Source organism: Schistocerca americana, chromosome 6 (assembly GCF_021461395.2).
Source record: "Schistocerca americana isolate TAMUIC-IGC-003095 chromosome 6, iqSchAmer2.1, whole genome shotgun sequence".
Classification (NCBI taxonomy): domain Eukaryota; kingdom Metazoa; phylum Arthropoda; class Insecta; order Orthoptera; family Acrididae; genus Schistocerca; species Schistocerca americana.
In genome coordinates, this window is record NC_060124.1 from 230,621,932 (window position 1) to 230,645,759 (window position 23,828).

The following is a 23,828-nucleotide window of genomic DNA, read 5'->3' on the forward strand; positions in this document are numbered from 1 at the left end:
TGGTATTGACAACTACTGTTGAGTAAAAGTAGTCCTAGAGGAGGATGTCCCATTACAGTGGGTCAAAGGCAATGACTAACAAAGGTTGAGGCCAGGAGGATTGCAAGAATGTACGACATAGTGTAGGCAGAGTTCCCACATGCGCAATTCAGAAAAGCTGGTGTTGGTGGGGTGGATCCAGTTGGCACAGGCTCTGAAGCTGTCATTGAAATGAAGAGCTTTGGCAGTGTGCTCAGCAACTGAGTGGTCCAGCTATTTATAGGCCTCAGTTTGTTGGTGCCCATTCATGGGGACAGACAGCCTGTTGGTTGCCATGCCCACGTGGAATGCAGCACAATGGTTGCAGCTTAGATTGTAGATCACATGACTTGTTTAACAAGTAGTCTTGTCTTTGATGGGATAGATGATGCTGGTTGCTGGACTGGAGTAGGTGGTGGTGAGAGGATGTATGGCACAGGTCTCCCATTGAGGTCTATTATAGGGCTGTGAGTCTTGCGACAGAGGACAAAGATATCCTCATATCCCTGCAATAGACGTAGATGCAAGACATCCTACCACCACTTATTGTAGTCCAGTGACAAGCATCCCCTATCCCTTCAAAGGCAGGGCTGTTTGTGAAACCAGTCATGTGATATACAACCTCAGCTGCAGCCACTGTCCTGCATTCTACGTGGGCAAGACAAACAACAAGCTGTCAGTCTGCATGAATGGCTACTGACAAACTGTGGCCAAGGAACACCTAGACCATCCAGTTGCTGAGCACGCTACCCAACACTATATTCTTCATTTCACTGACTGCTTCAGAGCCTGTGTCATCTGGATTGTACTCACCTACACCAGCTTTTCTGAATTGTGCAGGTGGGAACTCTCCCTACAATATATCCTACATTCCTGTAACCCTCCTGGCCTCAACCCTCATTAGTCGTCGTCCTGTACCCACCTGTTCCCGTCCCTGTTCCCTTTCCAGCACTTCTCAGCCCTCTATTACACCAGCACGCACACTGTCTTTTTACTTCTTTTTACTATCTCCCCCCCCCCCCACATCCCCCCCCCCACCACGCCAGCCCTCCATCTAACCTCCTGACTGCCCCTAGCCACTATACCCTCTCCACACCTCATCTCTGTATGCTCCCACAAGCAGCACTTTACCGTTCCCAACATCTACCCTGCTATCCCTCTCCCTCCCTCCCCTAGTCTCTTCCTTATTCCCACCATCCAGTTTGCTTCTCCCATCGTGTGCTGCTGCTCACTCTTTGGCTTTGGCAGGCAGAGACATTTTTTTTTTGTGGGTGGGGGAGGGGGGGTGTATATCTTCTACTCTCATGAAGACCTATTTGGCCAAAAGCTTTGTCAGACAGTCTTTTTGCTGTGCCTATGTGCAACTCGGCATCTCCACTTTATGGTGAGGAGTAGCAACTATCCTTTTCATAATACTGATATTTTTCCCAGTGATGGTTGACTTGATGAAGACCTTGGCCGTAGAAGTCTGCATTTTGCCTGTTGAGGAGACATACCACCTCGAAAATCACCTTGTTGTCATTTGGGAAATGTTTGCCATGCAATGATTTCTTTATCTGTGAAAGAGTAAAAAGTCATTGGGATTCATGTCAGGAGAACACAGATGATGAGGCAACATTTGATAGCACATGAAGCGGCATGTGTGCCTTGTCATGGACCAAAAGCAACCCCCTTGAACAGCTTCCAATAACATAATTAGGCAACTTTGGTAATATACACCTGTGTAGTTGGGCCCTTACAAGCATAATCTATTACCTTCACACCATGGCAAATCAAAACACACTCAGCATTATGCTGCTTGATGATGGTTCGGTCTTCACCCATTTTAGGAGTGGAGGATAATTAGGTTTTTACTGCTCCTTTGGCACAGAGTCAAAGTGATACACCTCATTCATCGGTTGTGATTAGGCAGCTGAAGGAGTCATTTGGCTTGGCCTCACATAGGTGCCACATTTCCACTGCTGCCTCAGTTCAGCAGTCACAGTTCCCTGCAGGTGGCAATCTTATTCATGTTCAAAATGTTGTGCAAAATGTGAGATATTTTCAATTTTGCCACTACCATTTCAATTGTGATACACTGGTCTTCAGACAACCAGTCCTCTATTCCTGTTCAGATTCTCAGCATCACATAACCACTGTGTCTTATGATTGTGCATTGTTGCCATACATTCCCACCAACTCAGTATGGATAGTTGCTCTTTTCATAGACTGGCCTGATCAGGGTCACATGGTGTCACCCCATGGTAGAGCATGGAAATAATAAGACAGTGCAGCACACATGGTCTCTCATATCTACAAGCAGAACTCCAAGGTTTAACTGTCACCTAAAAATAAATAAAGTTACATAAATAATTTTTTGTTTGATCGAATAGTCCAAGGTTGCACTGCCAGTTCGTAGTGTCAAACAGGCTTAATATTTCGTTGATCAGACATGTCATCATCAGGTGTGCTGACAAACTGAGCTCCTGAGGGCACGCGGCCTTCTAATATCCCCTCCGAGCCGTTCCATCTGTGATCCATGCCTGCTTCAGCAGTCGCGGAGACACTAGTGTCAGCATCTGTGATAGCATTGATATAAGTTCGCTGTCTGCCCTCATCGCCAGATCACTTTGCTTGCTGAGAATCTTCTTAATTAAACTCGGTGCTTGTTCCCAAGTCTTGTTAATATTATAGCTTCAATCTCGTCTGATGAAATCATCCTTGCTGCAAATTTCTACTGCCTCTCTAAACGACACTGTCTCAGTATTTGCAAGTCTGTGCGAAGATCCTGGTATATTCGTATTCCATAGCGTGATTCTCAGACAAACAGTGCTGTATGAGTGCTGACTCATTGGCATACATCAGTAGAGTGTGCGTCGGGTGTTCTTGGCAACGATCTTCGACGGTGTGTGATATCTGTCCAATATATACCTACCCACACTGTCATGGAATCTGGTATACGTTTTCCTTCCAACCGAGATCATCTTGGATGCTTCCCTATAATGCTAGTGTTCTATTAGGTGGGAAAAAACAATTTTTACTTGGTGCTTTTTCAATATGTGTCTGATTTTTCCCGATCGTATACCATTGTACAGCATAAAGGCAATGACTGCCTCTTCCTCCGCGACGTCTTCCATCTCCACAGGTTGTACTGTTGTGGCGGGGCAGAGAATGCACCTGATTTGCCATACTGGGTACCCATTTTTTCTGAATACAGTTCTCAGGTGTTCCAAACACTCTGGATCTGAAATGGTGTTTGCCTTGTGTACTAGTGGTTTTAGTGCCCCATTCCTCTCCAAAGTGTGGTGGCAGTGTCTGCATGCAAATACGGGTTAGTGGGTGTTTTCTTCTGATACATACTGTGGCCCAGGGTGCCATCAGTTCTTCTTGTGACCATGACATCCAGTAATGGTAATCTTCCTTCTGCTTTGGTCTCCATAGCGAATTTCATGTTGAGATGTATGGAGTTCAAATGTTAAAGGAAATCGAGGAGCTTGTCCTTTCTGCAGGGCCAGATGACAAACATATCATCTAACTAATGGAAAAAACACGTGGGTTTCCATTTGGATGAAATCAGGGCTTCCTCTTGGAAATACTCCAATACAAATATGCAGGTACCCAGAACGGCAGATTAGGTGCGCTCTCCACCCTACCACAACAGTACAATCTGTGGAGACAGAAGTAGTTGTGGAAGAAGAGGTGGCTACTGCCTATATACCCTACACTGCCTTTATACCGTACACTGATACACTATCGGCAAAAATCGGATGCATACTGAAGAAGCACAAAGTAAAACCTGTCTTTTGATTTCCAAATAAAACACTAGTATTATTGAGAAACATCAAAGGTGATCTCGGTTTGCAGAAGGCCATCGTATACCAGATTCCACATCAACATGGGAAGACACATATTGGACGGAAAGTGCACACCGTTGAAGATGTTGCTGCAGAATTCATTCTAGTCCTTAGAGTTCAGTGGGAGCAACATCTGTCGTGTACTAACAATAAACTTTAGAATGTTGTTTAAGGAGTTGAGTGTGATTAATGGGAACATAGTATAAAGAATGGGAAGACATGAAAGGTGAAAAATAATGGCTGGAACCAAGAGGAAATCACACATCAGTACAATTTTAAATCATTGTTGTAAGGTACTGATAAAGATTGTACAGATATTCATAAGATAATATACCTCATCATGTTGTGAGTTTCCAGTCCACTCAATTAAAGAATGGAACTTGATGCTGTACAAGAAGAAAAACCTCAATGTAAAAATAAAATTAATCCATCACATAAACTTGAACCCAGACAGAGCTGTGCAGTCTGTGGAGTGTCAGTCGTTATTTTTTCTTTAGAGTCCAAGCAGAAGACAATAGGCTGCTTCAAAGGCTACACCGTAACTCGTGTCATCTGCATGCCTCACCCCATCCAAACACTTCCTCTTAAGTTTGGCTTATATATTGATGTAGAACGACTCTTAACACAGATATTTTGGGAGAATTTGATTCGTTACTTTTGCTCAAGTCTGATAGAAACAGTTTAGGTCACCTGGCTTGTGGAAGCTGGCAATTACTTAAAAACATTATAGGTCTTTGGTATCCTGTTACGAGTAATACACTTCACTGTCACTAAATTATTGTGGTAGTTATTAGCAGTGATGGCTCGTGCAGAATTTTACCAAAGTTCTACAATGTGGCAGCCTATAGCATTCTGATGTACAAGGGTATTTATCATAACTAAATTGAATAGATTAATTTTATATATATAAATTGAACTGTTCAGATATATTTAAATTTTATAATTAATTGTTTAACATAGTGAGGAATAAAATTAAAAAAGGTTGATGGAACCAGTGGGAATCAAATCTATGTAGCCAAATTCAGAGTCTGTGTCTTTAACTAATTGGCTACCATGCTGTTATGAGAATATCTGCTCAAAAATCCCTCACGTAAATCTTTAGAGAGCATTTTACCTTTCACTGTGGGACTCAGACAAAATAAACTTGAACGTGGCATCTACTTGCTTTGCCTCACAGAGTTTCAAACAATCAGTGAGCATCATTCCATAGTGTCCTGTTGATCGATTTGCGTTTGGAGATCATCTACCTAACTCCTTAAATCTCGCTTTTGCCTCCAAAGATCTACTGGAGAAGGGCTTCATTAGCAGATTGCATACAGAAAACACTTTCATACTAAAAGATGTTGACTTTTTCCATTTTGCTGTAGTAATTTTATTTGCTCATGGCTAGTTTCAGTTTTGCAGGCCATTCTCACTTGATGTGGTTCTGCAATTGAAAACTATGGGTTACATATTGAAATGTCAGCATCTGTAAATTTGTGTTGTCTATTAATTTGTAATTGTCAGGCTGTCAAACCAAGACAGCATTTGTGAACTAAAACAAATAGAAAACATTAAATTCAAGACACTGACATTTGAATAGGCAAGGCATATTTTTCTATTGCAGAACCACAAAATCAGTTGAGAATGGACCTGGAGGCTGAAACTAGTCATAAACAAATAAAATTAATACAGCAAACGTGGAAAATGCCACCTTCTTTTTAAAAATCCATTGCTTTAGTATCTCTATGGGGGGGGGGGGGGGGGGAGACTTTCATACTAACTTTAATCATATACTCACTTTTTTAATGACCATCTATAACTTTTTGAGTTACAAAAGTAGTAATCATAACTAAATTGAATATACTTATTTTATTTTAAAGATATTTCTGCCATTTGACCATTAATTATTGTTCATTTATTGTACACAATCATGACTTCGGCTTTGTAGTCTTTCTCAGGTGCATGTTGAAATGTTAAAAAGGTGTCTGACCTGTCTGTATGTAAATTGAACTGCTTAAATATATCTAAATTTTATAATTAATGGATTAACATAACGAGGAGGGGGGGGGGGGAGGGGGGAGGGAGCATGGGATCAAATCTGAGTTCACGAGTTGCCAGTCAGTGGCCTCCCACTTGCTCATGGAGCCATTATGGCAGCTACTCATCAAAAATCTCTCATACAGTACACTTGCACAATACATTAAAAGCAGTTTCAAAGATGAATACTGATTTAGTACTGTGAGCAAATTAGAACTTACAGTGCCGGAAGGATGGCGTCACATCAGAGCACCCACAGTCGAAAACAGACAGCTGTGTTCCTTGTCTGAGTTGATCTTAGTGTGGCTGAGCATCATTATGTCAGACAGAGAGCACTACAAACATGGTTTTGTTCATTTTATTTGCATACGAGCACACATTCAAAGAGAAATGGCGTTATTTTAGTACAGTGTGCAGCCAGAATTCGATAAGAAAGAGCATAATTGAAGTGCAATATTTACAGAGTGCTGTAGCACAAATTGCATGTACAACTGTTCCTCCCCTCACCCTCTTACTTTCCATCCCTGTAACCCATCTCTTTCCTTTTATCTACTTCCAGCTGACACACACACACACACACACACACACACACACACACCATATAAAGATTCGATGATTGTTCTTTTGGTTCACACTTAATCTAAGATGACTGACTAAGTCAGGATGGTGCAAGTAATAGGGTGTGTTTTACTGTTACTTTTGTATGCTCTCTGTATTTTGCCAGTAAGTTTTATAATACAGTATTCCACTTTTTTTCTGAATTAAAATTGGCTAATTTAATTTCTTCTTTTTAGTATGTCAGTATGTACAAAAAATGGTACATCCAGAATCATGTAGCATATTGCTGGAGGCAGATGGTATTGTTGGGACATCTACTAACATGGATCGTACAGAGGAAGTTGAAGGCTTGCAAGGGTGTGTGTCAACACTCCTTTTACCAAAAATGACAGATGTTAATATCACTACATTTTATGTTGATGAGACTGAACTCGATAAATTCAAACGGGTTAGTATGTCCTGACTATATTTACCTTATAAGTGCATTGCATTATGTTTAGAGAATGCATACAGTGTGTGAAAAATAAAAAAGCACTGTGTCGAGCAAGACACATAATTGGACTGTGTTTTTCCACACTTGCTTTCTTTTTGTGGCCTCATTTCAGATTTTATTACTACATTGTAAGACCGCCCACAATTTCTTCACACTGTGCATTAAATTTCTGAGTAAATTGTACTTTGTTGTTCTTTGCAACATATTCCCTGATCTGACCTCATACAGGTTCCATGATACTCAGATGTCAATGGCGTAACAAGTGTGACAAGGAAACATCACTAACTCAACCTCATATTTTAAGGAGAACAAAGCAAACTTTCAAGATGTCAGCCCCAGCAATACGCCCCGCAGGAAAATTTGAGACACTGTTGTGACAGAACACAGTTTTGATCTTCTGAATGTATAGCTTGTAAACATGAGTGCAAAGTATTTTACAGCGGAGTGACAACCAGAGCCTCCTGTTCTGTTCGCAGTATGTTGATGGCAAGAGAAGGGGAGGAAGAAGAAGGGAGTCACTTCAGCTGAACATGTTTTGGAATCTTGGATGAGAGCCCTTATTTTACATGAAAGGCATACATAATACGTCTACCTCGCGCAAGTGCACACTCAGTGTTGCCTGAAAATCAAAATGAATAAACAAACATAAGCAACTGAAGAATTATTATGAAATAGAGTTAATTTATTTACAATTTAATCATGCCAGTCACATTGAAGAATGGTGCAGCTCATGTGAGAGTAGTTGACTTTAACAATGTTAGTTTTCAATTCAAAGAAAATAACACACAACAGTGATGTTAATAATCGAATAATGTTACGCTATTTTTTTTAACAACACTTTCGTACATTTCATTAATATGAACTGCATTTGTGAATCGGAACATAAAAGTTTTCAAAGCAAAGAGATTTTGGCACCAACTACAGGCTAGAAACCATGCACTGTGATACAATGTACAAAACACTACCACTTGTTTGTTCAGTGACATTATGATTACGAACCTCTTACTCACTCTATTGTACAGTACTCCATTGCCGGACATTAGGTGCCCGCAGAGGGCCGGAACAAGGGACAGACAGACACTGCACGCGAAGTTTAAAAGCTGTACATTTAGAAGGTCATAACTGCATACTTTCAGAATTGTGGCTCAAATTTTCACACATGAGCTGCTATGGCTTATGTCTTGGATGTGTGCTTTGTTTACTTAAAATATGAGGTTGAGTTGGTGATGTTTGCTTGTCAGTCCCCTCTTCCAGTTTAGCTACAATTGACAGAGTTAAGTGACGTTCATTTTGATCTGTAAGATGTACGCAATACACTTTTCAAAGGTCAGAATGTTGATGAATCAGCAGTGCCTGTGGTGCAAGTTTTTTTGAAGTGCACCCTTTCTTCCAGCGGTAACAGTTGAGTAGGTCTTGGAAGTAATCTGCTAGTATCATTCAATTCTCTTTAGTATTCAACTTTAATATTCCGGTTGCTTGAAGAAGACGCAGTGTTGGTGGTTGGTAATAAGATAAGTTCTCCTTAAAGGTCTTGTCAAAATTTCTAGTATTGTTTTGGAGGAAGTCTTCTTCTATTTCTATGAATCTGGTTTTGTTATAAACTCATTTTTCTCTGTGCATGGTTTAGGAGTTTATTTTCTTTCTCTGTAGAAAATACTCCCCTTTTTTCAGTAGTTCTGTGTCTGTTCCTCTGATTCAGAGTTTGATTCGGCTACGTGTAACTTTAATGTCGGTTGTGTTTGACCATCTGCAATCTTGTGGATCTTTCTCACATGTGTTGTGTAAGAGAATATTGGTGTCAAGACGTTCAGCACCCATCCTTGGAAAGCACTTGATTTTGTGTCTAGATCTGTTGGGCTGGAACATCACTTTTTGTATAAAATAATGATTCAAATCAAAAACTGATCTTCACATTCGGATGTTTAGGATTTCAGTCATATTTTTTCTGGAAACAGTGTGATCAATTTGGAATTTCCTTTGTAAAGGGATTGAGGATTTTCAAGTTTTCTTTTTATGTGGAGCTCTTTCAAGATACTTTTCCATGAGTTTCAAATCCTAAGTTTTGCTGAAGCTCAAGGCACACTCCACTATTATTCTTCAGCACTTGTTAATGTAGTATGCCACTAAACTTACAAATTGTAAAAAGTAATAAAGTTTACAGACGTTCCTAATATTGTTCTTCTCAAAGTATTCTTCAGTTAGTGATAGCTGTAAGTTTGAAAGAAACCAGCTACCACTAATTGAAGAAGTCTCCCAAAAAAACAGTACTAGGAACCTCTATAGAACTTTTAAACAAAGCCTCCAGACGTACCAACCACCTACCATTTGCTTCAAGAATGAATTTGAAAAATTAGCCCCAAATAACAAAGAAAACTGTGAAATATTAGCAAGCTATTTCAATGCAATGGCAAATTGCGAGGAAACAAGAGCAAGCTTTCCAGAACAGAATCCAGGATGCACTCGCACAAACTCAGAACCACCCAGCATGGATGAAACCCAAATATCTTTAAAGACCTGAAGGAAGACAAGGCCCACAAGGAAGATTCATAAACTGCTGAAATGTGGAAAATGGCAGATGCAGGAATGGTCAAGAAGCTACATGGAGTCTTTCAAAAATGTGGAAAACGGAAGCTATGTGAGAAGACTAGAAAATAACATTGATCACCCAATCCACAAAAAAAGGAGATAAAACTGAACCCAACAACTATAGAACAATATCCCTCCTTCCAATGACTTACAAAATTCTTTCAAAATCATTACAAAAACAGTCTGGATCGGCAATTAGGAGAGTACCAAGGAGGGTTTAGTAAAGGACGATCCTGTGTGGAACAAATTTTAAATCTGAAGTTCATAATCAGGTATAGAAGAATGAGGTTTAAAAGCATTTACATAACATTTGTAGACTTAAAAAAAGCATATGATTGAATTGACAGGAAAACATTATCTAACACCTTAAAAGAGCTTGGAGCTTACAACAAATCAGTGGCAATCATGAAAGACACACTAACAAATGCAAAAGGCAAAATTTTTAGGCAAAACCTCCATGGCTTTTTAGGTCGAAACTTGTGTGAAAGGCAGGGATGTGACTGTCCCCACTGCTGTTCAGTTGTGTGCTGGAAGTGGTAATCAGGTAATGGAGGAAAAGAACAGAAGGAGAAGGAATTAGAAGAATCACAATTGGGTGAGTTTTGATTGTCTGGTTTTTGTAGATAATCTTGCAATCTTTGTTGAATCTGTAGTAGATGCAACAGTGCAGATAAATCTCCTAAAAGAGACAGCTTCAAAAGCAGACCTAAATATATCTTTTGGAAGAACAGAATACGTAACAGATGTGAAGATGGCACAGAAGTATATGGAAACTGATTATGGCAGAATAAGAAAGGCTACAAAATTTAAATATCTAGATGAAATAATACAACCAAATGCTCAACTAACAAAAAACCTGCATAACAAGAAATCTATTTCCATAAATGAAAAACTTCAATACTAAAATATTTTCATTAAACCAGAATGCCTTTACGCGTCAGAATACCTTTCATTAAATACAGCCAGACAATCAGGTGTAATAGAAAAGAAGAAAAGGAAAATAATAATGAAAATTTTGGGAACAAAATATGAGAATGAAAAATGGAAATTAAGAAGTAATAAGGTAGTCCATGAAAAAATAGAACAAATATCAGACATTATGAGGAAGAGAAGAGTTGCATTTATGGGCACGTAAAAAGGCTAGATGAAAATAGGATAACAAAAAGAATGTCTGCTTGTGTCTGTATGTGTGGATGGATATGTGCGTGTGTGCGAGTGTATACCTGTCCTTTTTTCCCCCTAAGGTAAGTCTTTCCGCTCCCGGGATTGGAATGACTCCTTACCCTCTCCCTTAAAACCCACTTCCTTTCGTCTTCCCCTCTCCTTCCCTCTTTCCTGATGAGGCAACAGTTTGTTGCGAAAGCTTGAATTTTGTGTGTATGTTTGTGTTTGTTTGTGTGTCTATCGACCTGCCAGCGCTTTTGTTCGGTAAGTCACCTCATCTTTGTTTTTATATATAGAATTTTTAACTTCTTTGATAGAAACCGCAGAACGTCAATAACGTGCATAAAAGAAGTTAAATCAGATCTGAGGGAAATTCAAATAATGGAGGAAGAAGTAGATAGAAAAAGGTTCAGAGCAAAAGTAAACAAAAGCTTCCAGGAGAAAACAAAGGAAAATATAGGTGCAACATGTGGACAGAAGAAAGAAGAGAAAAACACAGAGAAAGAATGAAAAATTACTACAAAGAAAGAAAGGAGGAAAAGAAGAATACATAAGTTACCTCATGAAGTCCCTAGTAGGCCAAACCTTTTTTTTTTTTCAATACACATTTTCATCTTTAGGTGGCACACAAAAATGTAAACAGTTCAGAGATAGAACAGATGCAGAAATACAGCACCATGTACATCACAGAACATTCATTACCAGTTTACATTTTGATTCCATGATGTGCTAACAAATATATCATTTAAATCTTTACAGTCTTTTTGACAAAGAATATCATTATCATAAACAAGTAAAAAAGTACTTATAAACCTAAATTCAGCACATTTATTTGTTAGTGTAATGATTTGGTAATTTGGGAATTGTTTTCATGATTTAGGCCACTCTAAAATGAATGGTAGTAAAAGTTACAGTGTATCATTTAGTATATTTGGGCATACTCTCCACCTTTTCAAACCTGAATTTTTTCTAGAGGAAGGAAAATTTTTCTTTATCTGGTAATGTCCTTAGATGATTTTGTAAAATGATCGTAGATGCAAGGTTTATACAAAAATATGTACCCGTTTTCAAAACATGCTTTGTACACATGGCTTCATTTTGTGACTAAAATAACTAATTATGAAAAATTCTCTGTTCTAATAAATATTAAAGTGATCATTCAATAATTAGCATACAAAATAACAATAACAGTATTCATTTATAGAGTGTGTTGTGGTGGTCATGTGCTGCTGCACACTGCTCCAATGACTTGCTGATATTTCTATAGTGATGCCCAACAGTTTGCAGCATTTGCACATGATGAAAGGGTTGGACATTCACAAATGTGTATCTCAGGTTTTAATTGCGAAAAAACACTTCTGTTGTAGTGAAGACACAGTAAAAGTTAATGTACACAATTGCCTGAAAGGGTTAAAAAAAATTCGTCACCACTGTCTCAGCTTTGTCATTGAATATGTTCTGCCCATGCTTTCTGTTATGAATAAGAAATTCAAGTTCTTTATAGAATTCAGTTTGTAGTTTTGTTTATTTTATGAAATGTTATTAGATCATTATCTCTGTCAAAAGCATGTCTTGTTTCATTAATGTGATTGGCCATTATTGTTTAAAATTTTAATTTATTTCTGATATCATAAAATTTCCCGACCACAGTCCAGCACGTATGACATAAAGGTACTAGGTTTCCATAGGGTCATTGGGTAGCACCACATCATCTCCTCCCCCCCCCCCCCCATAGGATGTGAACACGCGCTCAAGGTAGTCCTCTGGAGTTGTACCTCTAAACAAGATATTGTCAAGGTGTACATCACAGTTGGAATATCTTGCAATTAATCCATGAAACAGTGGAATATGGCAGAGTGAAGAGATTCTGAAAGAATACTTATTACAGTGCTAAAAGCCATGTGGTGTACTGAGCATTAGATTAGCTTGTGATGCTACATCCCAGGAAATTTAAAATACTGTATGCAGCTGTAAGGTCAGTTTTACTAAATAAGGCGGTGTGACCTCATTTTACAAAGAGTTTATCCAGGGTCAAGTGTGTATAAATTTCCACTTCTGATTGTGCATTTATTGTTACTTTAACATTACCACTAAGTCTGAAAGTGATGGGTTTATGTACTATCACCAATGGAGTGGCACATTAATTATGGGGATTAGGCATTAACACATCATAGTGAGTCTGTCCAGTTCTGTTTTGAAAGTATCTTATAGAGAAAAGGGCACCAAGCAAGCTCTAAGGAAGCTCGAAGAAGTTGTCGTCTTAAGAGTAACGTGAGCTTCAACATCAGTCACCTTACATAACTTAGGTGAGATGATTTGAGCATATCTGTTGCGGAGAGTCTTTAGGGTGGCCTAAGTTCCTTCAGATTGTGTGACATTTACTGTTTCATGAAATAAATCTAAAAGCTTGGAAAGGGTCAATGCCAAAAATGTTGTCCAGTTTTGGGTCAGTTACCACAAGAAATTGTACTGTGAGAGTAACTTGGCTACGTTGTTGCTGTTGTTGTTGTGGTCTTCAGTCTGAAAACTGAAGCTCTCCACACTGTTCTGCCCTGTGCAAGCCTCTTCATCTGTGAATAACTACTGCAACTACATCCATTGGAACCTGCTCTGTATATTCAGGCCTTAATATGCCTCTACAATTTTCAGTGTTTTCCCTGCCCCCCCCCCCCCCCCCCCTCCTCCCCTCCCCCACACACAAACATACTCTCATTCACTCTTCACTCAAAGGCGACCCCAGGGTTCCTGAGCTGGGGACTGGTAAGCGCCACCAGTCCTCTGTTACCGTAAGCTCTGGTCATACTTCAACGACCACCATGCGGCGCAGCGGTGGAATGTTGTGTGTTTCGGAGAAGAGGGGTTTTGACTTAACTGCCTGGACTGCGAGGAAGGTACTCACCTCTATAAAAAACCCTCAACCTCAAGGTGTGCTACGTGCTGAGGAGGTGAATGGCTGTTGAGGTGAAACAGTCTTTAGCTAGCAACCTCTGGGGCACGTGCCGCACCCCAGTTGAATCAGGCTTGCTCAGGCATGCAGGGCTCTGTCTGGGTCGACGGTTGTTTCCCTAGTGTCTCGTGGGATCCTTATGGAACTGTCTCATGAAACTACTACTCCTGACGGGACTCCTCAAAGAGAGCTCGGTTGGTCAGTCCTCCCGAAAAGAAGTCTCCGAGCATTAGAAACAGGGCATTAGTGTGCCATAACACTTTCATTGTAATCAAACAAAATGGGGGAAGCTTTGAGAAGATATACCCTTTCTATATTAACAAGGCATTGGAAGGTATTGCTGAGTCTCTGAAAAGTGTCAAACGACTACGTAATGGAACGCTTTTGGTTGAAACTGCTAATCCCACCCAAATATCTAAGCTTCTGGGATGTAAGGCCTTAGGTGACTACCCAATCAAGGCTGAATTGCATGCGTAACTATAGTAAGGGTGTGGTTACCTGCTCCAATATAATGGAGATGGACCCCATGGAGTTGCGTGAAGATTGGGAGAATGTGGGCATCACAGCGGTGCAGAATTATATGAGGAGAGTCAATGGCAAATTGGAAAAATCAGCAACATTTATTCTAACGTCTAGTACTCCTGAATTACCTGAACATATCCTTGCCGGCTATATCCGCCTTAAGGTTCGCCCGTTTGTTCCTAACCCTATGCGATGCTATAAATGTCAAAGATTTGCCCATACCACTATGGGATGTAACTTCATGTGGTAATTGTGGAGGCTCTGCTCACGAGTCAGGGACTTCTTGTACGCTTCCTCCGAAATGTGTTAACTGTTCTGGGGATCACCCAGCATGGAGCAGAAAGTGTGGGGTTTAAAACGAGGAAAGGAAAATTCAAGAGTTGAAAGTACAGAGATGCATACCCTATGGTGAAGCTAAAAAGGCTCACAAAGCCATGCAACCACCGGTTTTTGCAACTTCTTTTGCATCAGCCCTTAAAACACCAATAGCTAAGTGTGATGCCTCCACACAAACTCGGACCACAGATTCAAGTACGAGCACATGCACTTGTCGCTGTACCTGTGAGGGAAACGCTCCACTTGCAACTGATGTCTCCTGAAAGCCATCAGCAGTAGACTTACCACCTAAGCCACATACCACTCCCCAACTTCAGAAGCCATCTAAGCCATCCCAGCAACCTAGGCACCCTCCTCCTCCTATCAGTAAAGAAAAATGTCCTCCTAAAAGTAGTTCTAAGTCCAAGAAAGCGGTAGGTAAGCCTTTGGATTGACGAGTGCACTCCCTTTCTGATGGTGACTATGCTCTTGAAGATATGGACTTCCAATCAGAGGAACTAGGGAATTTGAAACCGACTAAGGTTCCCCCTGACCTCCCCAATAAATCACTGCCTCTGAGGGAGAAAGGAAAGAACCACCGTTGCTAACCACTGGCTCCCATAGGGACTTCTGTGTTGCAGTGGAATTTGAATGGATATCACTCACATTTGGAAGAATTGCAGCTGCTGGTCCAGGATCAACCTTTCTGCATCTGCTTACAAGAAATGCATTTTAAAGCCATAGACACACCCACACCTACATTACGGGGCTACCATGTATACAGGAAAGACAACACTACTGTAGGCGGGGCTAAAGGTGCAGTGGCTATTTTTCTTGATGACAGATACCACTCCTCTCCTGTCCCCCTTACCACGATCATCCAGGCAATTGCTGTGAAAGTTCTCTCACCGTTTACTATCACAGTGTGTTCTTTATACCTGCCCCCCCTCCCCTCCATGATGCTTTGGATGCGGACGCACTGGCAGACCTCTTCCCGGCACTCCCACCCCCATTCCTTCTTGTGGGGGACTTCAATGCCCACAATGTGCTGTGGGGCTCAGCAACTACTTGCTCCAGGTGTCGGCTGATCGAGCGACTCATCCATTCTGAGGGTATCTGCCTTCTGAACGCGGGTCAGCTGACACTTGCCCACAGCTACATGGTCTTTTTCAGCTATTGATCTTTGCTTTTGTTCCTCAGCTATTGCTGATTCAGTTCAGTGGGAAGTGGCTCCAGATTTATATTCTAGTGACCACTTCCCAGTGTGGATTCGTCTGCCGCCTAGGACAGTGACCAGCAGAAGACCACACAGGTGGATGATACAAAGGGCAAATTGGTTACAGTAGAGTCGACAGGCTACTTTTGAACAAAAGGATTGTGCACAAGTGACGGTGGCCCATATCACTCATGAGATCCAAAGGGCTGCTGCAGAGTCCATCCCCAGGTCTAGTAACCACCTCAGATGGAGACCTGTAACTTGGCGGAATGACAACTGTCGATTGGCAATCAGGGCCAGATGGACAGCTCTTCAGAACTTCCAACGGTGTCCAATTTCAGACAATCTTCATGTCTTCAGGTCTGCAAGAGCACATGCAAGGCGAGTTATCAAAGAACGGAACAGGACTTCCTGGAGGGAATTCACGACTTCCATTAATCGGTCCACTTCCCCTGTGCATGTTTGGGAATCAATAAGATAGATTTCAGGCAAGGGTAGTCCACATCCCCATAGGGCCTTGTCAAATAATGGGGTCTTGGTGGACACGCCAGAAGAGATGGCTCACATTTTCGCTGAACACTTGTACTGTTACTAAGTCATCCGGACAAACTCCTGCTGTTCAGGTATTCCATTGGACTGCAGAGATGAGGAAGTTCAATTTTTTCTCACATAATGAAGAAGTCTACAACCTGCCATTCTCCATGTGGGAACTGGAATCAGCTTTATCAGCAGCCAGAGACACTACTCCAGGACCTGATGAGATCCATTATACCATGCTTCGTCATTTGTGCCGTGAAGCGAAAGGTCAGCTCCTCTCTTGTTTCAATCAGATTTGGTTTGACGGACAGTACCCCACGGCTTGGAAGGAGGCAGTCTTAATTCCATTCTGGAAATGAGGTAAGGACCGTAGTGCCCCTAATAGTTATCAGAGTGTCGCTCTTACTAGTTGTATGGGTTAGACTCTTGAACGCATGGTCAACCGCCACCTCGTCTGGCTGCTCGAGTCCCGAGGTTACCTGAGCCGCTCCCAGTGTGGTTTCAGATGCTACTGTTCCACTCTTGACAACTTAATTCTACTGGAGACGGTGATACAGGAGTCCTTCTTACGCCGAAAGCATTCAGTTTGTGTGTTTTTTGACCTTGGAAAAAGCATATGACACTACTTGTAGGTACAGCATCCTTCGCGAACTTCATGGATGGGAACTACATGGATGCCTGCCACTTCTGATCCAATCCTTTCTCGAGGACAGGCATTTTCGTTATCGCATTGGTGATCCCATGTCTGATTGCTATGTTCAGGAGAATGGTGTGCCCCAGGGCAGTGTCCTCAGTGTCACATTGTTTGCCATTGCTATCAATGGCATTTCTTCTGCAGTCAGGAGCCCTGTCAAATGCTCTTTGTTTGTGGATGACTTTGCAATCTTCTACCCTTCCTCTGATCTTACGACGATGAGGCAACTACAACTGACCATTAGGAGGCTGGAAACCTGGGCCCAGACAACTGGTTTTTGGTTCTCACCTGAGAAGACTGTGTGTGTCAATATTAATCGTGCTCGTCGGAGTTTTAACCAACCAGAGCTTACAATGGGGGACCATATTTTACTTTTTCAAGAGACAGTGTGCTTTTTGGGTTTTTTATTTGACTCTAAATTAACACGGCTCCCACACCTGAAAAACCTACGAACAAAAGGCTTCCGGTTGTTGAACATTTTGAAATGCCTTGATGGAAAAACATGGGGAGCTGACAGGTTCTGCCTCCTACAGTTTTATAGGGCATTTGTTCGATCACACTTAGACTATGGCAGCATGGTCTATGGATTGGCCCATCCTTCCTACCTCCGGATGTTATATGCTGTCCACCATGCAAGGATTAGGATATCGACTGGAGCCTTTCGGACCAGCCCGGTTCAGAGTCCATGTGCAGAGGCTGGTGAACCACCACTCTGGATTCGGCGACGTATCCTTTAGGCGCGACAGGCACTGAAAACCTCAGCGTCACCCCAGTCATTGGCTTTTATTTCAGTGATCCAACCCGCCTTCGAACGACTGTTCAGGAATTGGCCCCAAGTGACCCAGCCATTTGGTATACATGCTACAGCCTACCTCAAGGATCTCGATCTCTCGGGTATGAAAATACACACCCAGGGATGGAACGCACTGCCGCCTTGGTGTCTTTGGAGGCCCAAAGTGATTTTAAGCTTGACACAGTACCTGAAAAATTGTACTCCAGATATGGTTTTTACAACTTTGTTTTTGTCTATTTTAAGTATGTACCATAGTTTTATCGTTATTTATACAGATGGATCCCAGCAGGGGAATGCTCTCGGTTGTTCTGTGGTTTTCCCTGATAGGGTTTTTAAAGTGCGTCTTCCAGAACAATTTACAAATTATGATGGGGAGCTATATGGCATTCTAATGGCACTGGAGAGGGGTCACAGACTTCACCATACAAGTCACAGACATCACCATACGAGTTTTCTTGTCTGTTCCAACTCTCTTAGTGCACTGCAAGTGCTTCACCAAATGTATCTGGTAGACCGACTGATTCAGCTCATCCATGACTGATTACAGCGGCTCCAACGCCGTGGCAAGGAGGTGATCTTTTGCTGGGTACCTGGCCATGTTGGGATGCAGGGTAACAACATGGCTGATAAAGCTGCCAAAGGAAGCATGTTGGGATGGTGCTGTCCTTCAGTGTCCCATCCCGCTGCACGCCATTATCTCATTTTCTGGCAGATGCATCATGTGTCAGTGGGAGACAATGGTTGCAGGTGTCGGACAACAAACTGCGGTCTCTCAAACCAACCACAAAAGCTTGGCAAACTTTGTGTCAGCCTTGCTGCTGGAAGGAGGTTTTGCTTACCAGACTGTGCATCAGGCATAGCCTTTTCACACATGGCTTCCTTCTCTGGGGGGAGGATCCACCTTCCTGTGAAGTTTGTGGCGTGCTGCTTTCAGTTTAGCATATTGTGGCTATATGTATCCTGTATACTGATAATAGGGCAGCCCTTGGTCTCGCTGGAGATCTGCCCACCATCCTCGCAGATACCGATACCAGTGTTAACAGAGTGGTGAAATTTTATGAAATATCAAGCCTCATCCGTAAACTGGTGGGCAAGGTTGGCAGATTTTAGTACGTTATATACTGCTCTGCATGTGGGGACAGCCTTCGTCCCCACCCATGAGATTTCATGTTCACTTTTCGTCAGGGCGCTGATGACCGTGATGTTGAGCGCCCCCTCAACCCAACTCATCATCACATCATCTTCACTCCAATACCAAATTGATGATTTCTTGTCTCAGAATGCGTCCTTTCAACCATTCCCTTCTTTTAGTCAAGTTATGCCACAAATTTTTTTTCTTCGCATTTCTGTTCAGTACTTTTCCATTTCTGATTATGTATGAGCAAAACTGAAAACTTCCTCAACAACGGTACATGCAGCCCAGAGATTTGTCTCATCTGCCTGCACAGACAGTGGCCCTAATGTTAAGTGAGTGGGTTAGTCTAGCAGGGACACAGAAGCACTGGAGTCCAGGGGTAGTCTCACATAGTGTTTGCTTATGAAGATATCAATGTACATTTTCTGGGATGTGTTCTGAGATGTTTACACATCCATAGTTTTATCACCCACCTGATTCATTTCCACAGCTGGGGAGATATTTACAGCGGAACTGCTAAAACAATCCTCTTGCAATGTTTACAGCCAAGTAATGGCACTGCTGCTGACATGCCCCCTTGGCACTAGTGTGCTTGTATATGGAGTCATTCAGATTGCAAAAGTGGTGAGGGTCGTACCAAAGGTGATGTGACCTCCCACATGACTGGTGTTGGAGAGCTGGCCGGTGCAACATCTTCTTCCATCATAAAAAATAATCTCTGGTCTGTGTAGTTTCATAAGCTTGAGCAGTTCTCGCTACTTCCATCAGAGGCTAGTCTGATTTCCTGAGTGCGTGATTCTTCACTTTTGAGTCAGGGGTAAGACTCATTATAGCATTCCTGATTAGAGTACTTAATTCGCCCACACAAACATTTAAAATTGCACTTCCTTCTTAGTCCCTGTAGGTGGGTGATACATTCAGTATAAGATCACTCCCAATATTTCAATGTGGCTGCAATAACATGTTTCTTCATCTAGAGAGGTTTTTGTAATAAAGAAAATATTTTAGGCAACTCACGTTGTGCCATATGTGATAGTGGCTCTAGTTTCTGTGTTAGATACAGTGCAGGATTTCCTGATCAGAACTTGGCCTTTTGTCTTTCCATGCCAGAAATTTGGCAAACTGCAATCGTCAGTGGTAACTGTCCCACTCTTCACTGTGTCCATTAAATGATGAAAAAATCTGTAAACACAGGCGGCACAGAAAATGTTCCTGTTACATGTGCACTGCCTCAACATTGCTGCTGTTAGTTCCTGATAACCCCACCCAGTTTGTGTTACTAGTTGTTGCAGTTCTTCCATGACAAAATCCACAGTCTTGCCTAATTACAATAATGTTCAAAATCTGATTTTCTTGCGTCACTGATCTCTAGTGGTTGCCACTTTTGTAAATATGAACTACACACAAAACTAACAAAGACTACAGCACACTCCTAGGAACAATGCAAGCTGTTTTACCAATAAAGTCCGGTTTGTGCAGTATCAATGTTCTGCCAGTAACTTAGTATGAAATGTAAACACTGTTAGCCAAATTAGTGGACCAATTGGCGTACATTTCACTGATCAAATTACAAATAACTGATACTGGCCCTGGGCCTTCTTATATGTTGGATTCTGATGTGGTGTCGTCCAATAGTGTTCATGATGACAAGCATCATCTGGGTAGCGGTGTATGCTGTTAACAGTAGCGTCGTGCTAGTTACTTGTTTTCCATAGTGACATAGAGTGGCCCCACTACAGTAGGCATAACCTGAATATTATCATGGTGTCTAGTGCAATAATTGTTAAAATCTGAATTTTTTAAAATATATTCCTTATTAATTTTTTGTTTCTTGATGAACAGAATGTTTCCAAGCTGTACATACGGGACAATTGTGGTATGTTTAATTTTTTAAACAAAGTCCTACATGAATCTCTAATGCTCATCCTGTTCATGATTCTTATAGTTCTCTTTTGTATTTTGAAAAGACTCTTCACAGCAGAAGAGGTACCACAGAATGTGACTGCCATTTTATATGTAAATGAAAATATCCATAATATCCAATCACAATTGCATGTTTATTTATGTGGCTCTTCACGATCCTTTGGGGGTAACAACCTATGCTCAGCTTTGAATTAACATCTGCCACATGCATGTTCTATTTCATGTTAGTCTAGATCCACAACCCAGGAATTTAGATTCCTTATTATTTATTACAGGTTATTTTTAATGGTGACTGATATTGGATGTTTCTATGTTGCTCACAGAAAATTAGTGCTAGTGCTTTATTGTTATTAATAATTACCTGTTTTAAGTGGAACCAGTCACTGAGTTGGGGACAGTTTGTTATATTTCGTGAAGATCATTTTTCAAGCTTTTATTATTACTATTGTGTCATAAGCAAATAGCACTGTTTTGTGAGCCTCTATATTTAAGGTTAGGTCATTAATAAAGATAAGAAAAAAGAGACCCTTGTGGAATGCCACAGGTGTTCGAGGGCTTTGTATAATAAGCATTGAGAAGCTAATCTAATTTTGTTGTGTTTGTCAATCTATTTCCAGCTTTCTGCTTATGATTGCTTCTAGATAACTGAATCCATTCATTTGTTAATACCCTCGTGTCATAGTGCTCAATGTTGTTGAACACATATGCTTATTCTATGAATACTCCTCTTATTTGACTTTTGTGACCCATAAATTTTAGAACACTGTTGGTTTTTGAGGTCATGCTGTGAATGAGTTGGTATATTGATTTTGTAAATGAATTTTGTAAACTAGTTATACAGGATACGTTCTAATGTTGTTGTTGTTGTTGTTGTTGTGGTCTTCAGTCCTGAGACTGGTTTGATGCAGCTCTCCATGCTACTCTATCCTGTGCAAGCTTCTTCATCTCCCAGTACCTACTGCAGCCTACATCCTTCTGAATCTGCTTAGTGTATTCATCTCTTGGTCTCCCTCTACGATTTCTACCCTCCACGCTGCCCTCCAATACTAAATTGGTGATCCCTTGATGCCTCAGAACATGTCCTACCAACCGATCCCTTCTTCTAGTCAAGTTGTGCCACAAGCTCCTCTTATCCCCAATTCTATTCAATACCTCCTCATTAGTTATGTGATCTACCCATCTAATCTTCAGCATTCTTCTGTAGCACCACATTTCAAAAGCTTCTATTCTCTTCTTGTCTAAACTATTTATCGTCCATGTTTCACTTCCATACATGGCTGCACTCCATTCAAAGACTTTCAGAAACGACTTCCTGACACATAAATCTATACTCGATGGTAACAAATTTCTCTTCTTCAGAAACGCTTTCCTTGCCATTGCCAGTCTACATTTTATATCCTCTCTACTTCGACCATCATCAGTTATTTTGCTCCCCAAATAGCAAAACTCCTTTACTACTTTAAGTGTCTCATTTCCTAATCTAATTCCCTCAGCATCACCCGACTTAATTCGACTACATTCCATTAGCCTCGTTTTGCTTGTGTTGATGTTCATCTTATATCCTCTTTTCAAGACACTGTCCATTCCGTTCAGCTCCTCTTCCAAGTCCTTTGCTGTCTCTGACAGAATTACAATGTCATCGGCGAACCTCAAAGTTTTTATTTCTTCTCCATGGATTTTAATACCTACTCCGAACTTTTCTTTTGTTTCCTTTATTGCTTGCTCAATATACAGATTGAATAACATCGGGGATAGGCTACAACCCTGTCTCACTCCCTTCCCAACGACTGCTTCCCTTTCATACCCTTCGACTCTTATAACTGCCATTTGGTTTCTGTACAAATTGTAAATAGCCTTTCGCTCCATGTATTTTACCCCTGCCACCTTCAGAATTTGAAAGAGAGTATTCCAGTCAACATTGTCAAAAGCTTTCTCCAAGTCTACAAATGCTAGAAACGTAGGTTTGCCTTTTCTTAATCTAGCTTCTAAGATAAGTCGTAGGGTCAGTATTCCCTCACGTGTTCCAACATTTCTATGGAATCCAAATTGCTCTTCCCCGAGGTTGGCTTCTATCAGTTTTTCCATTCGTCTGTAAAGAATTCGCGTTAGTATTTTGCAGCTGTGACTTATTAAACTGATAGTTCGGTAATTTTCACATCTGTCAACACCTGCTTTCTTTGGGATTGGCATTATTATATTCTTCTTGAAGTCTGAGGGTATTTCACCTGTTTCATACATCTTGCTCACCAGATGGTAGAGTTTTGACAGGACTGGTTCTTCCAAGGTTGTCAGTAGTTCTAATGGAATGTTGTCTACTCCGGAGGCCTTGTTTCGACTCAGGTCTTTCAGTGCTCTGTCAAACTCTTCACGCAGTATCATATCTCCCATTTCATCTTCATCTACATCCTCTTCCATTTCCATAATATTGTCCTCAAGTACATTGCCCTTGTATAGACCCTCTATATATTCCTTCCACCTTTCTGCTTTCCCTTCTTTGCTTAGAACTGGGTTTCCATCAAAGCTCTTGATATTCATGCAAGTGGTTCTCCTTCTCCAAAGGTCTCTTTAATTTTCCTGTAGGCAGTATCTATCTTACCCCTAGCGAGATAAGCCTCTACATCCTCACATTTGTCCTCTAGTCATGCCTGTTTAGCAGTTTTGCACTTCCTGTCGATCTCATTTTTGAGACGTTTGTATTCCTTTTTGCCTGCTTCATTTACTGCCTTTTTGTATTTTCTCCTTTCATCAATAAAATTCAATATTTCTTCTGTTACCCAAGGGTTTCTACCAGCCCTCGTCTTTTTACCAATTTGATCCTCCGCTGCCTTCACTATTTCATCCCTCAAAGCGACCCATTCCTCTTCTGCTGTAGTTCTTTCCCCCATTCCTGTCAATTGTTCCCTTATGCTCTCCCTGAAACTCTGTACAACCTCCAGTTCTTTAAGTTTATCCAGGTCCCATGTCCTTAAATTCCCACCTTTTCGTAGTTTCTTCAGTTTTAATCTATAGTTCATAACCAATAGATTGTGGTCAGAGTCCACACCTGCCCCTGGAAATGTCTTACAATTTAAAACC

The 23,828-nt window shown here is 41.1% G+C and overlaps 1 protein-coding gene across 3 annotated transcripts in view; it reads left to right on the forward strand.

Annotated features, from left to right (window-relative positions):
• Window positions 1-23,828, forward strand: part of LOC124619733 (F-box only protein 22-like) — a 219,142-nt gene that overhangs the window by 113,432 nt on the left and 81,882 nt on the right. For all 3 annotated transcript variants that reach the window (XM_047146305.1, XM_047146302.1, XM_047146303.1), the window contains exon 6: window positions 6,665-6,876. In XM_047146305.1, coding sequence (XP_047002261.1) covers window positions 6,665-6,876 — 212 coding nt within the window. The remainder of the gene's footprint in view (window positions 1-6,664; window positions 6,877-23,828) is intronic.